Source organism: Mus caroli, chromosome 16, assembly GCF_900094665.2.
Source record: "Mus caroli chromosome 16, CAROLI_EIJ_v1.1, whole genome shotgun sequence".
NCBI classification, from domain to species: Eukaryota; Metazoa; Chordata; class Mammalia; order Rodentia; family Muridae; genus Mus; species Mus caroli.
In genome coordinates, this window is record NC_034585.1 from 27,991,269 (window position 1) to 28,010,108 (window position 18,840).

Below are 18,840 nucleotides of genomic sequence, written 5' to 3' on the forward strand. Positions count from 1 at the left end.
CTTCCCCTCCCCTCTGATATTCTTGAATCATTACTTACTACAATTTATACTTCATCTTTGCTACCCAGACCCATTCGGGGAAGGGGCCCCTAGGGCTGCTCTTCCCAGCTCTTACATGGCTGGTTCTCTGTCTTCCACAGCTCTCAAACCTGCATCCTAGTCCGTTCCTGGCATGGCGATTCTAAATCTTTCTTTTTCTTCTGGTTCCCTTGCCTGGGAAATCTAAAGTCCCACCATTGTCTCCCTTCCCAGTCATTGGCCACCAGCGACTTTACTTACCAATTACAACCAGATTGGGGCAGGGGGCTTCAGCACCTCTCAGGCAGACATGTGAATTCCTGTGTAATTTGGGAACCCAATTAGCATAATATAAGCAATAAATCAAATCCATGATATTTTACCCTTTCTGTCCATTAAAAGGCCTTTTCCCTCAGATATACATTGAATATAGTTATACAGTTATATACTCTAGAAGGTGTGATATACACTAATAGCACCCCGTCCATCAATTTTGTCAGGTTAGGTACATTACTCTAATATCTATCCTAACTTAAAGAGTTTACAATTCTATTTCTGAATCATATTTTGATTTTAACCCATATTACCATTTGAAAACCATCCTTTCAAATCTACATCATCTTCCTCAATGCTAAACAACTTACATTTGACTATAAGACTATAACTAGTTTTCAACCTCATCAGAGGTCTGAGAATGAATTAAATATTACCTGAATATATACGAAGCACAAAAACACAGTTTCCAGAACTTAAGCAGAGACAGCTGACTACCTGGACAGTTCCCTATTCCTCAAAATGTTGGACATCTGTCTTCAGCCTTCTGGCCCAGAATTATCTGACAGACCATTAGTGAAGCAGGAACTATGAAGGACTATCTTATGCTGTCTTGGCAGACCTAAGTTGTCAACTATCCCACATTGTGTTTTCTTTCCTGGGCAGTATTTTTATCTGTAAATGAATTAGGGCAATTCTTGTCCATGCTACCTTGTCACAACTGGAGCAACTCTATATGGAGGTTATGATGGTCAATATCTTTGAACTGTGAAGGGGGTACTGTCAAGAGCTGACATGTCTCTTAATCAAAAATCTAATGATTTATAAATGACATATTCTGATTTATTTCTGATGTTTTTGAAGATTATCTATATAAAGTATATCTGAACTGTTAAACCTTGATACTCTTAGCTATTTTTATTTGAATAATATTAAAAACTTTATTATAATTAAATCACAACCTAATATAACCAGGAGTTTACCATCTGACCTTTAACTCGCATTACTTAATCATTGTAAACAGTTTGTATTAGCAGCCATAGAGGAACTGGGTCTAAGCCTTGTATTCTTAAATGAGTTATATAGGCACAATGTCTATTTTAGAGTAACAATATTAATTTTAAAATTTGTATCAATATATAAAGATTTATATCAACGAAAACCTTAAATCTGTATTAATGTATAAATTCTGCACCAATGTAAGAAATTATAACTTCAATTATGTATCATGTATAAAGATTTCTATCAATTATGGCTATACAATGTTTTGTTTAAGAATAAATTTAGTAATCCATCCCATATATTTCCTTCCTGTTCAAAATTATGACCATTTCCAAATCACCCCTTAAAATGACAACCTATCTACAATTTACAATTTGTAAAATATTCATAAGCAGACACCCAAACTGAAGAGATTGGGATGATGACTTTCCACAACATTTCCCTGCTGAATAGGGACAACAAACTCTTTTTTAAAGGGGTGAGGAGGGGTAGGAAGATTAGAAAAATTGGTTAGACTTAAGAAAGCTAGCTTGCGGGTAGTGGTGGCACACACCTTTAATCCCAACACTTGGGAGGCAGAGGCAGGCAGATTTCTGAGTTTGAGGCCAGCCTGGTCTACAGAGTGAGTTCCAGGACAGCCAGGGCTACACAGAGAAACCCTGTCTCGAAAAACCAAAAACCAAACCAAACCAAACCAAAAAACAACAACAACAACAAAACCCCAAACAACAACAACGAGCTAGTTAGCTTTAGCATCTGTCTCACCAGTCTCAGTATGTTCAGAAGGCTCAGGACTTGACTGAAGTTCTGACTGGATCTGTCCGGTCTGAAAGGATGGATGAACCGAATCCATTGGGCATCAGCAGCTATTCCTGAAGCAAGACTCTGGAAACAGCATCAGGAAGCAAAGAGCTGGAACAGCCGGCCATTTTAGCATCCCTGCAGCTGAATCTTGTCAGAGTTGTACATTCTGCAATGTATGAATCTTACAACCAAAATTTAAGTTATTAAGGTATTTGTATGGATTGTGTAAGGTGCACAGATCAGTTAAGGATTTTTGTTCCTTGTTTGAGCAAGAAAGACAACTAATGCATTAATTTGGTCAACAACCAATGTAGTACGTCTTTATTTATGCCATGCGAAGGGTGGCATAATGGATCTTAAGGATTCCATAACCAACAAGATTTATTGTCTAATTTTAGCTGAAGTTTTGGCTAGAGACATTTGTATGTCTCAGCCAGTTTCAGGGCTGTTCCCATCCGCATGTCATGGCGCCTGTCCTGTTTAATCTTGAGGTTTTCCTTCCTGTAGCCAACATCTTCAGGGGGCTGCCCCTTCCTGTCTGATCCACATCATTCTGGAGAAGGTCCAAAGCCTTTTTTGTTGTTGTTGTTTTGTTTTTTTCTTTTTTGTTTTCTTGAGACAAGGTTTCTCCGTGTAGCCCTGGCTGTCCTGGAACTCACTCTGTAGACCAGGCTGGCCTCAAACTCAGAAATCTGCCTGCCTCTGCCTCCGAAGTGTTGGGATTAAAGGCGTGCACCACCACGCCTGGCTCAGAGGATTTTTTATATCATAACTGCCAAAAAACTTATAACCACGTGCATTTTGATAATTAAAACTACTTAAAGCAATCTAACTAAATATTATCCATTGAGTCAGTGCTCTTTAACTATCCCCTCTTGTTTTTTTTTTTTAAAGATTTATTTATTATTATATGTAAGTACACTGTAGCTGTCTTCAGACACACCAGAAGAGGGCATCACATCTCATTACGGATGGTTGTGAGCCACCATGTGGTTGCTGGGATTTGAACTCAGGACCTTTGGAAGAACAGTCAGTGCTCTCAACCGCTGAGCCATCTCTCCAGCCCACCCCCCTTGTTCTTACATGATTAATTTTTGTTTTGTTTTGTTTTGTTTTTCAAGACAGGGTTTCTCTATGTAGCCCTGGCTGTCCTGGAACTCACTCTGTAGACCAGGCTGGCCTTGAACTCAGAAATCCACCTGCCTCTGCCTCCCAAGTGCTAGAATGAAAGGCATGTGCCACCACTGCCCAGCTCATGATTACTTTTTAATAGTGAGATCAAGGCCTAAATCTATTTACTCATCTATGTATACTTAAATTCTCCCCCCATGGAGATTAATATCTCAGTGAGTATATATGTACCCTTTTCTTTTATATAACTTAACATTCTTTCCTATGTATTTAACTTTAATTAAATTTTTTTCTACTTGCTGTATAAGCCTATTCTTAGGCTTCTTAATTTGTTATACTAGGCTAAGCAATCCCAGAAATCCTGTGGACCATGTTCAACGAACCCAAGTGCTGCCCTGGCATTGACTTTTTCAAATTTCTTTTTCTTTTTTAAAGATTTATTTATTTATTTAATGTTTATGAGTGCTCTATCTGCATGCATACCTGCACACCAGAAGAGGGCATTAGATCCCAGTGTAGATGGTTGTGAGCCACCATGTGGTTGCTGGGAATTGAACTCAGGACCTCTGAGCAGTCAGTGCTCTTAACCATTGAGCCATTTCTCTAGCCCCACCAGTTATTGTTAAAATGAGAGGTTTGAGCAGGAACCTGTTTACCCTGGTGTGCTCTGGGTTGGGCACTCTCCTGTGGCTTCATGCAGTATTGTGGGGGATGCTGCATACATATATGAGTGAATCTCATCCATAAGCCTGCCAGCTTTCCAAGTGTTACCAGCACATGTGGAGTGGACTTTGTGTGTGCACAGAGGTGGCACTGTGAAATGGAAGTGGGGGCCGTGCTGCTGTATTAGATTACACCTCTTTAGAGAAGGGAGACAGCCATGGAAGAGGTAAGGACCAGAGCTCACTTAGCCTAGTCTGTTCTCCTATGGAGACATCAATTATGGCCACCCACGAGGTGTAAAACAGGAGGAGATTTGCAAAGGAGAGTGGTTAAAATGTATATCAGGCTGGGGAGCTGGCTCTGGTGGTCAAAAAATGTATATCAGGCTGGGGAGGTGGCTCAGCAGGTCAAGGCACTTGTTGTCAAGGCTAACAATGCAATCTTCATCCTTGGAACACACATGGTAGGTGAGAACTGACTCCCACAAGTCCTCTGACCTCCACATTGGGGTATAGGCAATGTGGTATGTGTGTGACTGAATATATACACACATATTGAATAGATGAATGTAATTAAAATGATTAGATGTATAGCATTTGTTGTGTATGTTATAAAATTAATAATCAAGAAAAAGGGAAATTAACATAAATGAAGATAAAATTTCTATATTCAGAAATGCTGTCTGGATTTCCATTCTAGTTATGTGTACGGATATGTATTAGAAAGTGGAGGGTCTATGAGACAAATGAAGCATAGCATTTTAACTGTGGGTGCACAGCACAGCTTAGAGCAGGACCCCAGTCAGAAGCTAGCTCTCCACCATCTGTCAAAAGCCACCTGTGGCAAGGGAGGAATCCACAGTGGCTTTTGCCAGTCTGGCTGTGTTTCCTTTTTTTTTTTTTCTCGAGACAGTGTTTCTCTGTAAAGCCCTGGTTGCTGTGTTTCCTATTGTCTATGATTCTACCATTCGCCACAGGCACTAACTAGGTCAGAGCCACTGGTGACAGAGGAGGGGGAACTCCTGAGGTGTGGTCACAAAGTAAACTAGGGGCGGGGGCTGATGAGATGGTGGAAGGAGGGAACTGACGTCACAAAGTTGTACTTGGTGTTGTCCCACAATAACACATACACACGCGCACACACACACACACACACACATACACACACACATTCACACGCGCGCACAAGTAGGAGAGTGTTGTGCTGCTACCTGGTTTACTGTTTTTCTTGAATAACAGAAGACACTGTAGCTTTGGAAACACTTTAATCCTATTTATTTATTTAATGTATGTGAGTACACCATTGCTCTCTTCATACACACCAGAAGAGGGCATCGGATCCCATTACAGATGGTTGTGAGCCACCATGTGGCTGCTGGGAATTGAACTCATGACCTCTAAAAGAGCAGTCAATGCTCTTAACCGTCAAGACATCTCTCCAGCCCAAGAAACACTTTAATTCTTGATGAAAAATTCATCTGTTATTGCGAGTTTAAAAAATTTCCTGTACGTTAATCCCACCCTCCCCGCATCGAGATACTGTTTTGTTAATGTGGCCGAAGCACGGTCTTTGAGGAGCTGAACTAATAAAATACAGACTAGGCTTGTTCTTAAATTTTTCTCTTTTCACCCATACATATGCATTTCATGTATGTACCTGTTTATGCAAAAATATATATAGATGCACACATATATGTAATTAAAAATAAAAGGACACAATACAATCTTATATTGTGTATTCTTTACTCACTAGCATAAGTATTTCCTGGTACATTAAATATTCCTTCAAATGATTCGAGATATATTCCACCATACGGTTGCAGTATGCATTATTTATCTGTTTCTCTAGCCAACATTTTAAGCTGTTTCCAACATTTTTGCACAGTAAAAAGCTTCAGTAAACAGCACAGCAGAGGACCTGTCCATGTCTGTTTTCATCCATCAGTTTTAGAGCTGGAGTGAACTGGCTGAGGTTTTCATGAATATTATCTAGGGCACATATAAATCCTGAAGACGATGCCTGGCGCACGCAGGCATCTAATAACCAGGTGCTATGAATAGGAAATCAAGTAGCAAGGAGAACAGATGAACTGGGCTCAGCAGAGGGCCAGTGAAGGAGTGTGCCACCTCACCAGCATGAATGGAACTAGGAGGTCTGGGCTAAGGAGCCAGAGACATCTGGGCTTGTTCCCAGCAGCGGATGAGCCTGCCAATAGCTAGAATGAGATAGTTCTGCACTTGGAAGCCAACATGGCAGTACTACCCACTGCGCCCACGTGCAGGCTTGCCGGTTGGGCCTCTTAGGCCTTCTGCTTGATGCTGATCCTACTCCCCATCCAGAGCCCTGAACACTGGCCAGAGAACAAACAAGAGTTCTCAAAGTCTATTCATCAGCTAGTGTCTGTTGTTCATGGTACTGACAATATACAATAAGAACCTCCCATTTCTTGCCTGAGGACATGAGCTGGACTGTGCAGACATGGCCTGTGGGGCTTCATGTGGGCAGCTGACTCACAGAGCCCGTCTCAAGCACACAGAGAAATGGTACTCACTTCTGGGAAGGGGTAGGGGCTGGCATGGCACAGTGGAAAATTATGAGTTTGGTTTTCTCTCTTCTCCAGAGACTACGATGAGAGCAGGAGGCCACCCTTTCCCAAGCCCACCCAATGTACTTGTGACTTGAAGTGAATTCCTTGGAGTGAATCTAGTGCATGCCTCGGCATGGCCAATCTCTGTCCTTTGATGGTAGATTTGATTCTTTAGTGGAAGTCAGGTCACCTGGAGCAGGTAGACGGACAAGAGAAGATGGGGTTCTGGGATATAGTAGGATAAGAGCTGTGGACACTATAATAAGGGTTTTTTGTTTTAATGTGCTCAGTCTTCATCTAAAGAGGTGCTGCTCTTGAAGCCAGCACCAAGCAACATGAACATCCGGAGGAGGTACAAAGCCTTCTGGGAAAGGATGTGGAGCTGTGGCATTCCTTTGGAGGCTTAAGCCCTGGGCTGCTTGTTAAAACCCTGACTAGGCATTCAGTGCTCACTGGGAGCCACAGTAGCACCCACCTCTTCTCTCACCAAGCATTAGAGCCTGCCGCTTGAAATGCTTAGTTGGTCTAGCAAAGCCAGTTCTTTACAAGGGTTTTGATTCCATGTGGACAAGGGTGCAATTCTCCTTCCTTCTGTATCTTCAACCACCTACTGGAAGACACCTGTGTCAGTCCTTCAGGCTGCCCTGGAGGAAAACGGCTTGAGCAGCAGCAAGGCTCAGCTAAGCTTCTTTGGATGTCAGCTGGATAGGAGCCAGCCAGCTGGGAGGTCTGCAGCACCTCGCCCCTAAAGGGTGTCCTAGCAGAGTCTCTCTTTCTTCCCCAGGCCCGGGAGCCTCACCAGCATCGCGGGTGAGATGGTGCCTAGTCCTCTGGGATGGGCGTGTTGCAGTTCCCATGGTAAATCTTGACGTGGCCCTCACAGCGGAAGTATGCCTGGAAGACATCGCTGTAGCCATGGTCCCTCCACCAGCTGCACAGCTGCCGGTTCCAGGTGCAGTCCAGCACATGGAAGAGTTCAGGGTGCTCCATGCCAATCATGGTGAAGAAGTCCTGGTCCCCCAGGTGGCCCCGGAAGTGGTACTTGTCAGCAAGCTGCTGTACCCACGCAGGCTCCAGCAGATGGCTGTAGAGCGGAGACTGGCGCATGGCCTCCAGGTTCAGCAACATCACTCCACTGTTGAAGCCAGGGAGTCCTTCAGGCGGAGGGTCCCCAACTCTGGTCTTGGGGTTCTCGTGGCGGAATTGCCAGAACGTGTGCCTGTGAAGGGGAAGGAAACAGAGTTATCCTAGAAACAAAAGCAGAGGAATTCTGGGGTTCAGAATCTATAGCACATCGCCAGCAAGTAGCATAGCCAGAGCCTGAATCCAGGCCCCCTAGCTCCAAGACTCGGGCTCTCACATCCTCCACGACCCTAGGGTGACCATGTTGATGAGGTCATCATTGTCACTGCCACTGTATTAGGGTCTGTAGAGATGGCAGGTCCTGGAATCTTGTGCTCTGTGAGATGACCCATCACCACAGAGCTAGGAAAACACTTCCCCGGGGAGACTGTGTAACTTGTCTCAACTCACACAGCTGGTGAGAAGCAGAGACGAAACCTAGGCCTTTGGCTCAAAGTTCACATCCTCCGGACCGCAGCAATGTGGAACTCCCCACCCTGTCTTTATGGTCTTGAAGAGGACGTGACACAGAGTGGGGAGAGTTGAATGACTGATGGCGAAGCCATAGGCAGCCAAACTCAGACTGATCCCAACACTCTCCCCTTTAGAACAAGCTTCATTCACGACCCTGAGCCTAGCATTTCTGAGGGGCTAGGTACAGGCTGGGGTCCAGAGATAGCGCTCAGCAGATGCCTGCAGGTTACGGTGAAAAGCAGCTGTAAGTGGGACTATGGCATTTAGGAGGGGACGCCACCTCAATTTAGACATTTCTCCAGCTGATTTGGAAAAGCCAACCTAGGCTCTTGAGGTGTGACAGCTGGAGGGAAGGAAACATCTGGAAATCTCCCTGTCACTGACATGCTTAGAGAGCTGGCCATTCTGCTTTCTAGCATTTGAAGCATCAAGATCTTGGGTGTTGCAGCATCTGGGGTATGGGGTCCCCAAACCTGTGCTCAAAGACAAGGCCCAGCAGCAGTGCCTGGGACAGGCAGGGTGAGCCTGGGTCCTCAGGTAAATTGCCTCATACTGTTCACAGGATAGGACATAGGTAAAGGGTCAGTTGTGGTCAAAAGCAAACCAGAGCACCAGCATGCAAGACCTGCACCAGGTCCACTCTTGGTTCTGACACATGAGCCCAGTAAGAGGACAGACAAGCGCTCTTTGTGGTCTCACATGTCAGAAAGGCAGCCGACAGTTTGATCTTGGTAAGGGAAAGCAAGCCCGTGGGACACCAACCAATGGAGCACACAGGCCCATTGTTAAGAGTCTGGTCAGGAATGGGCTAAGATGAGCAGGAGCTTTGATCTGGCACCTGCCTGCTGATAAAAGCTTGGCAAAGATAAGCTTTGAGAGCAAGCTGAGATGCTGTGGCCCTCCAGGCCACACAACCTGCCATGATGGGTCGCCAACATGTCAACACGATACCATTGGACCCTACTGTCAGGTGGTTAATTTCAGGGTCAGGTTACAAGCCAGCTACCTCTTCCAAGGGTGGGAACATGACATTTAGCAGGGAGGAAGAGAGTTCTATGGAGACTCCATCCTGCCCACTGCTTCCTCCCTTCTCTTGCAGAAGACCCCAGAGAGATCAGGGTCTGGTGGGAGGGACAGGGTCCTCAGGCGATTCTACCCCATGTAGGCTCCCCAGATGACAGGAACCTGGGAAGGAAGAAAGGACTATGAAGAAGGTAGGGGTGAGTCTGTGCAGCCTTTGGTGTTGGGTGGCAGCAGAGAGCAGGCCGAGGTAAGGCTGCTGAGCCACTACCCTGAACAATCCACCCACCATAGAGAAGTCTCTGGTCCTCCAGCAAGGAGTTTACAGCTAGGGGGTCAGGTGTGTGTGGGGTATACCCTTGCTTGGAAGCCTCCAGACCTTCCCTCTCTTATCAAAAGTGACCAAAAGAAGGCCTGGAAGATGAAGAGAGAACATTTCCAGGTGGAAACTAAAACCCAGGTGGCTCCCTGGGAACACACTGCCCAGCACCCAGCAGGGCACCATGCAGAAATGGCACCAGGCAGAGACGGACAGCACCAGGCAGAAACATTCTATAACAATAGCTAGGAAGAGCCAGATCGGGGCATCAGCACATTTTGATATATCATGGACAAAAAGGGGCGGGGAGACTAGAAATGCAAGCAGACACAGCCTGAAAGGGAATGGAAGCTCCCTGAGCACCGAATGACCTCCTGTGTGCCCTGGTGCACTCTGTCCAGAATGAAGGCAGCACACAGAGGACTTTGGATTCACTGGTTTCCCAGGCCTCCACAGCAGCTTCACAGGCATGAGAGAGAACGGAACAGGGTTGGGGTGGACTACGCTGCCCTCTCCTATGCTCCCGGGACACCGAGGTCTTTGGCCCATTAGGGGAGGCTTCTGATCTTTGCAGTTACCTTTCTCTGACTTCTTCAGATTCCACAGGCTAATGCTCCAAGGAATGGCACCTGAATTCCAAACTCATTTCTGAATTTGGTCAACACACCTGAGGCTAAGGGACCTGGGGACCAGGATATCTATAGCCACTGCTGTCATGTCACTCTGAATCAGCTCAGTATACAGCCTCACAGGGGCCTGGGCTGGCTATGTACGTCCCGGGGTCTCCGGATGAATCCAGGGATGTGGTCCTGAGCCCTGATCTTCCAGAAGTTTCTCGGGCAAGCTGCCCATGCTCACACCCATCCGCTCTGCTCTGTGTGGTCTTGCTCCACTCCTCATGATCACCTGGGTGCCATAACAGCAGGGATTAGGTTTTTCCTTCTCATTGGACATAGTCTTCAACTGGAAACCAGCCTCGCACAGATGGTCCACTGTAAATAATGAGTGCTTCCAAAAGTCAGTGAGGCCTGTTGGAAAAATGCAAATGAAGCCCCTTCAAGCCCTTTCTTCCTGATGGTACATCCCTGGAAGGGGTAGGATGGATGCACACCTGCCCTTATTTGAAGGCCCTCGTAGGAAATGTGGGTTACAAACACCAGCTGTTTGTAGGCCAGTAACTGAGTCGGCAAACTCCATATCCCTTATATGGAAGACAGCATGAGGCAAGGTTGAGCCTTCAGCTTCCCAGGCTAAAAAGGCCCATGAGTATGCATGGACCAGTCCTCAGGGGCAGAACCAGGCTACCCGAGAGGAGGAAGGGACTCCACGGGAATAGAGACCCAGCAGACCCTGTAAGAGGCACAAATTACAGCGCTCTCCTTGAGGCTCTCCTCATCTGAAATGGTAGGTCCTGACCCTCCTGCCTCCCCTCGCAAAACCAGGCTCCACTCAGCCTCACTGGCCAGCATGTTCTGCAGACTTATGGTACCTCTGTGTCCCTGGCTCAGCCTAGGAGGATAAGAAAAATTCCTAGGGCACCGGGCTATTTGTAATAGGACTAGAGGGCCTCACAAAAGAAGGCCTGGAAGGAGATCTTGGAAAAAGAAGGCAAAGAGAAGGGAGGCGCCTGCAGAGGGATCAGGACCACTACCCATCCATACAGCAGGGGCAGAGCAGACCACACTCAGATTAAGGATTGGTGTGCTTTTGCCTTCAGCTTGGGAGGGAGGGTCATACAGGGCACTGGGGAGCTGTTGTTGTAAGAGCCAAGACTTTCTTCTGCCACCACCTGCAAAGAGGACCTTTCACTTTACCTCCATGTCCCTGAACTCTGAGGTCATCAGCTGACTATGTCCTAATAGCAAAGTAGGCACACCAGGCAGGCCACACAACAGAAACTCAGCCAGCCGCGACTGCGGTGTTGGATGTCGGATGGTGGCATGGAGCTGCCTGTGCAGGCTGTGAGGAAGAACACCCTCAACGCTGCCCTGGCTTCTGCTGGTGTCTTCAGCCCATCACTGACTTCCACCTTCAAGGGGTGATCTCTGTGTGCACAGGTATCTCTGCTCACCCAGGGTAAGGGGCTGTCCTATTCCACAACAAATCCCCCTTCACCAACAGTTACATCCTGACCGCCTCAGCAGGTGGAGTTTGGGAAACCATCAGGGCTCATCCTCATCTCACCGAATCTTCTCTATCCACAGGCTCAAAATGTGGGGAGGGGCACCTGGAACCCCCAGGTTCTTGACCTTGCTGCTGCTGCGGGCTGAGAAAATGTCATGGTGGGTGGGGAACTTGGCCTGGAGAGTGGAAAGGTGGCTGTTGCCAGAGACAAGACAGTGACAAAAGGGACACTGGCCAGCAATGTGAACCCTGAGGGCCCACAGGGACAGACAGAGCCTGGGTCGGGGAAGTCCTGACGGAGTGTGTCTTGTTGACATGGGCACTGCCATTTCACTGTCCCACAGTGTCAAAGCCTTCCCTGGGAGACGGAGTGCAAACGAGGGACCGGTGTGTGCAAAGACGAGCAACTAAAGCTCCCCCCTCCTCCTGGATGCTTACAGTCTGCGTGTAAGACTAGCCAACCTCTATCCAAGGACCGCACTGAGGTTCTAGGTTGCTGGTGTGGAGCCGTGGCTCCCCCAGTGTGCACAGACCCCGCTTTTCCGTATGGGTGTCTGTCCTTTATTCCCTAGTCAGGGCTTGGGGACCCACAGGACAAGAGAAGCAGCAGCCACATGTCAGCCAGCAGGAGACACCCAAAGCCTCATTCTCACTGAGATACTCTGGGCAGCAGCTAGTCATCACTGAAGGAGCATCTACTGACCTCAAGACAAGCGAGCAGAACACCCCACTGCAAGGATGAGGCCAACTGTGTGGGCCACTGTGGCCTGCTGGGCAATGGCCTAGACTGGGCACGGGGATAAGAGAACTCTCACGGGACTTCTGGTGGGCTCCAGGAGCAGAGGGCGAAACAGTGTACCCAGGGGAAATGGCTTTGTCTGCCACTGCAGGCGCTCAGCCCCAGGAGGGCTGACTCTGCAGATGTCTCTCCCTGCCTGCCCAGCTTGCTAAGGGTGTGTACCTCAGCAACCAGCCCTTGTCCACCCAGTCATCTGGTTGTTTCTGTTTCGACATGGCTTCCTGTGCCAGACTTGGGCATGTTCAAGGTGACCTACATTGCTGTTTGGTTCCCACAGCTGCACAGGCTATGACCAGTCAATCTCTGGGGGCTACAGAAACAGGTCCCTGAACTCTGACGAGACAGCCTAGCTCCCTCCACACACCCATAGTCCTCTCAGAGCCCTGAAGAATAACAGCATCAGTCTGAGGCCTCCCCAGGCCCCCAGCTAGGCCCTGAAGCTCTGACCCCTCTCAGGAGGTGTTGAGCCCCCACCACACTGCAGGCTTCATGCCATGCCACCTGGGAGCAGGCTCTTCAACCTGCCTGGGCAAAACCTTAGTCACAAGCCTTTCTCCTAACCCTGCTGCACTGGAGCTGGGAAGATGGGGCAGGGTTAGGAGACGGCCACCAGTCCATCTTACAAACTGCAGGGCACGGAGGTGCTGGAGTCGGGTAGATTCTGGAAGAGCTGCACAAGGAGGACCTGGAAAAGGGGAAGGGCAAGCCAGGGACAGGGAGCCAATAGCAGCAGTGCAGGCCGGGAGGGCTGGCATGTGAGGAGAAGATACAAAGCTGTAGAGAAGCCCAGCAGATGGCTGACACGGACTGATGAAGGAACCCCAGACTCTTGTGAGTTCAGACATTTAGTGGCTGGAAGAAGTGGAGTCAGGAAGATGGCGGCCTAGGGGAACCCCAGCCACCTCTCCTCTGCACTAAAGCCTGAGTAGCTGATACTAACTCAGGCCTTGGGGCTCCTCTGTTGCAGGGATCTCAGAGGAGCCTCAGAGCCACACAGACCTGGCTGGGTCTGCAGGCCACACTGCCCGTTCTAACCACGCACCAGCCAACCATGTGATCCAGGCCAGCAGGCTTTCCTTCACTCCATCTCCTCTCCGCACAGTCAGGTCTTTCTCTAGGTTGTATCTTCCCATGTGGTGCCCTCCACACCTAAGCCATCAGCATCTGGCTCTCATCTTTTTAATTAAAAGGAGGTTTATTTTTGCATGCAGTCACAGCAATATAAAGTTCTGGGTCCATTTTCTTTGAGTCTGAAATGTCCCTTGGTTTCTAGCCATGGGTGCTGTTCTGGGAGGCTGTAGCACCTTTAAAGCATGTGGCCTGGCAAGAGGAAGTGGGCCACCGAGGGTGGGCCTTGGGGGTCAAGAGCTTGACTGTGCACAGGAGGTGACAGTGACCTTTGGGAGAAGTGGATAAGGGATACCAAGGAGCAGGGCGTGCTGGACTGGAGAGGGTATGAACTAAATGAAGCAGACAGAGGGGAGGCGACGGCATCTTGTCAGAGAGGTTAGAGGAGGGCAAGGAAGCATGTGCCAGAGCAAGCCAGACTGATGGGAGGGTGCTGGGGAAAGGGCGGGGGTGAGAAGGACCTGATGGGTAATGATCAGAGAGCACTTACTGTGTAGTAGACTGTTTAAACTTTACTAATATTCACACTGATATCTAAAGGACTGAGTGAGGGGAGGGCTGTCGTCTCCAGCTTCTAATGAGGAAAGCTGAAGTAGGGACAGGAGGACCAGGCTCAGGGATTTGCCTGGAAGAGGGGAGCCCTAAGGCATATCTAAGGTCAAGGATATGGAGGAAGTTTAGGAAGATGGCTGATGAAGTAACCTATAGAGAAGGAGGGACTAGAGTGAGAACAGCTTGACCTCAATGCTAATTTTCAAGGTCCCTTGGACAATCCTCTTTGGGATAAATAACAGACAGATAAAATGGCTTGCCGGAGCCTGGAGGGTGTGAATGGAACCAGTCAGGTGAACCCTGGAATGCATCTTACTGGTGTTTGTCTGGAGAGTCACAGAGGCACTTGCCAACATGTTGGTGTCAAGTGGGTGAAGTAACTGGGGGAGGGGAAATCAGACCCAGTGGCAGGAGTGCACAGCATGTGAGAAGATACTGGAGGCAGAGTTCAGGAAGGCTGCAGAAGAGAGGACATCTTGTACCAGCAAGCTGACGGCTGTGAGGCCTCCCTCCCCCAGGGTGAAGAGGGAGAATGAGGCAGAGGCCAGGAATCCACATCAGTCAGAGATGCCCAGGGACAAAGGCTAGGCAGGCAGGGTCCCAGAGACGGAGGCCTCATTGAGGGCTGGGCACCACTGTCAGGGATCCACTCAATTCTGGACTCCAGTGACCGTTAAGATGCAGACTGGGCTTGTGAGCATCCGGCCCCTGCTCTCCCCCTACACAACACTTAGCCTTAGCTTAGAGAACCAATTCTGTCTGTTCCCTGAATCTAAGCCAAGGGGGGGATGTTTATTGAGGGGGAGACGGAGCCCATGTCACCTTTGGAATTGGCTCACTGCTCCCAACAGCCCTGTGGCATTGGAGGTCACAAGAAAAAGGGCCAGGGACGCACGATGGGGTGCTTTCCAGGACAGTGAGCAGAACGTGGGTGTGTATGGCAGGAATACATAGGGGTATGTGTGGAATTTGACCTTGTGTCTCCAGTTAACTCCACCAGCCACACCAATGCCCTTCACTGAAGGGAGCTCGGATCCAAAAGCCAGAGGCGCAGGGACTTGCCTCCCTCAGATTCGAGGGTACAGGTAGCAGGGCCTCAGCGAAGCATGACTTCTTAAACCCAGGAGAAATGAGGGCACCTTCCTTCCCCTTCCATCTAAGCAGACCCTGTGCCGCTCACTGCACATCTGTGCGTGGGTTTGATCAAGGTATCGGATAGTGGCAGCACACTGACACAGACACTGTCACCTCACAGGTCACGCTCAGAGCAAGGCTGCTGTGGACTAGACCCAGGCCCTGTTTTCAGGATCCTGTTACAGAATGAGCCTGTCCAGTCACCACTGAGATGGAGGCGACGCTGACAAGCTCCCAGGGGACAGTGCTGTTGCTGCCGCCACTGCCACCGCTGCCACTACTGTGGCTGGCTCAGGGTCTACTCAGAAAAAACAGAAGCTGGTTTCTGTTCGGCTAGTTTGGGTTTGTTTGTTTGTGTTGTTATTCTTTTTAAAGATTAATTTATTTTTACGAGTACGGATGTTTTACTGGCACATATGTCTGTGTCCCATGTGTGTGCAGTGGCCACAGAGGCCAGAAGCACCTGTCAGATCCCCGGGAACTGGAGTTACAAATGGCTGCAAGCCACCATGTGGGGGCTGGGAATTGAACCCAGGTCCTGTGGAAGAGCAGCCTGTGCTCCTGACCAATGAGGGAATCTCTTCAGCCACTTTGATCCTTTTCAAATGAAAACATTTTATTATCCTGTGTGTGTGCTCGTGTGTATGTGGTGTAGAGAGGCGAGAGGACAGCTCTGTGCAGTTTTCTTCTTCCATGCTCACATGGCTCCAGGATGGAAGTCAGGTGGTCACGTTTGTATGTAAGCGCGTTATCAGTGGTGCCACCTTATCAGTCCTTTTAAAACAGTTTTTCTAGAGATGAAGACTATAATAGTAGTACCAACACCATTATTTTTTTTAATGACCATAAAACAGGCAATATGACAATTTGAAGTGTTTTGCAAATTCTATACCAATGCTTGCTGCATCCTCTTATTCTTGTACAGCCTTGGGTGGAGGGGCTCCCAGGAAAATGATTCCTAGAAGTAACATGCTCCCGGTCATGGAGCAGACGTGGGAGAGGGGCTAGCCCCTCCTTACATCACCAGTGCATGACCAGGTCAAGAATGCAGGGCTGGAGGGGCAGCTGGGCTCAGCTTGGACCACATTCAAGTTTTAGTCCTCCACTTATCACCCTGGAAATTGTCTGGAGAAATGTCATTCTCCACGTGCCTGGCTTCTATACACAAGCCCCTGGCTTCTGGACTGTACCCAGGGATGTTGGGAGGACGCCATGAAACAATGCAGGCAGTGTCCAACATGTCTGACGAGATCACAGAAGCACAATTCAAGTTCACTGGGCAGTAAGATTGCCAGACTCACACCCTTTCTGCTCTTAACTGAGCATGTGTGGGCCCTGTAACCATCAGCAGGTGACCTTGGCCGAACCACAGCCTGTCCTGGGGTCTCAATTTCCAAAACTGCTCAGTGGACTCATCAGCTGGAGGATCCTGTCATGTGCTGAAGCCCTGGTGCCATGCAGCTTGCAGGAGTGAATTTCAAGGGGACCATGGTCACTGAGCCCTGGCATTCATCTGTCACCGGATGTGCCACCAGTGGGCTGTGTGCTGTGGGTTTTGCTAGGGGTTGGTTACTCGCTTTTGATTGAAATCTGATTACCGTTGGCAGCAAAGCCCCTGGCATATTCAGTATTGGGGTATGGGCGGTCTCCCAGGAGCATCATCTCGCCGCTTGCTGTTTTCAGGAGTAGTGCACGAGGTGCTCACTGTCCGGATACACCTCTGCCTAGTCCTTCCTCGTTCCTTCTCTTCTAGGTGATCTCATGAGATGATGCTTTGACCTACCTTCCCTCCTTCATGGCAGTTGTGTGAGGAGAAGGGCTGGGGCAGGGGAACAACCAGGAAGAGAACATCTCTGATCCCTGGAGCCTCTTTCCTTCCTTCCTTTTGGTATAGAAACATGGAATCTTATGGTAGAGGGGGCTTCCCTGAAGGCACTCTTTCCCAACCTAATGGCCTAGTCACAGCCAAGGAACTCAGTCCCCTCTCCCCTAACATGATCTATACGACCTCTACATGGCTTCCTCAACCCTAGTCCATTTCCCGACCACTTCCTCAGACTGAGGATCATGGTCTGAGGTCTTAACGGTGTGACACCCACTGCTGGGGACCATCAGTGGCACCTCCATGTGCTCTCCAACCCCTGCACATGTTCCCAATCTCAGGACCAGGTTTGGGAGCTAGGACAGCTGGTGATGCTGGCCTGCTTGGCCCTTTTTCCAGGTGGCCCAAGACAAACACGCCTATTTTCCTTCCTGACCACGGCTAACCTCGGCTTCACCCAGGCCCACGGGCTTAGATGTTCTCTTTGCCACTTCCCCAATGCCAGCTTTCTAGGGGAGAGGCTTCTCCTGTTAAACTGCAGTGTGTTCCTTGGCTCCTGGTCATTGATGTCCTGCCTGCCTCTACTCTTCGGGTTTCCAGATGACTCTTCTGAGTCTCTGCTGTGTCTGGGGCACCTTCCAGTAGGCAAAGATGGCTCTCCCAGCCTCTTCCCACGTGTGCTGCAGTCAGAAGTCTACACAGGTGTGCCAGCGACTACCTGGAGAAGAAGGGGTGTGGCCTGGGCCCACCCAGACCAGACAAGGAGGGTGTGAATGACTGTGAGGTGTGGAACTTGAGACCCAGATCAAAACTGGCATTAAAGTTAGATACCAGCTCCAGCCACTGTCCAAGGAAGGCGATTGTTCAAACCCACCATCAGTTCTGGACACAAGCCTTCCAACCTTCCTTTTGGAGCCCTCTGTGCAGGGACGCCTTTCGTCTTGGGGCCCAGCTGTCCTTTACCTTCTTCTCTGTGGCAGTTCAGGCTGCATGACTGCTGACCACGGAGGAAGTGTCATCATTGGGCCAATCTGTGTCAGCGGGGCGTGCGTCTGCATCTAGCCCACACTGTGGAGAAGCCTATGACAACAAACCCAGGGCTAGAGGAGAGTCCAAATGGCTCCCCTCAAGGACAGCCCCTTACCCACCCCGCAGAATCTACAGAGCCATCTTGCTGGGAGGGTGTGCACTAGCAGGACAGAGTTCTTAACACTGGCTTCCTCTCAGAGGTCTCCACCAGAGGGAGACGTATGAAGAAATCTGGGCTGTGGACATACCTTGTGGAAGAAGCAGAAAAGAAAAAAGGCAACATGCCCAGCATAGCCAGGCCAGGCTCCACATGCCACCAGCAGGCCCTGACTGGCTGCACTGCTGAAATCCACATGCCCTGAGCTAGCCAGCATCCTCTACTGGTTTCTCCTCCCTGATCTCTCACTAACCTCCCAGAGAGTCCCTGACCCTTGTCCAAGACCAAGAGATGCCTGCCTCACGCACAGGACTCTGTTTGGCTGTGCCAGGCTTCTTGGCCTCGCCTGCTCTGACAAGGGAACACAGGAAGAAGGCAGACTCAGACCCATCTTACACACAGGTGGGCACCTATGGGATCCTGGAATTTCCAAATTTACCATCCTCTACAGAAGGACAAAGCTCTCACTGAGAGCGCTCCCTGCTGGCTGTGAGCCTCTCTGTTTTGGGACCCTGGGCTGGATCTGGGGTCTTAAGGTCCCTGCAGAGCCAGATCTTCCCATCTCCAGGTTATCCTTCCTAAGCCTAACCTGTTCCACCCAGGAAGGAACCAAGCATGCGTGGTGGGGGCCCCTCAGCACCCCTGACTGTGAAGTGTTCCTCCTTCCCTGAAGCCCTCTGTC

General features: G+C 49.2%; 1 protein-coding gene across 1 annotated transcript in view; it reads right to left on the reverse strand.

The window, feature by feature from the left end:
* Window positions 1–5,268: 5,268 nt before the first annotated feature.
* Window positions 5,269–18,840, reverse strand: part of Xxylt1 (xyloside xylosyltransferase 1) — a 122,228-nt gene continuing 108,656 nt past the window's right edge. The window contains exon 4 of the mRNA XM_021184930.2: window positions 5,269–7,697. Within this exon, the coding sequence (XP_021040589.1) occupies window positions 7,301–7,697 (397 nt within the window). The 3' untranslated portion in view covers window positions 5,269–7,300. The remainder of the gene's footprint in view (window positions 7,698–18,840) is intronic.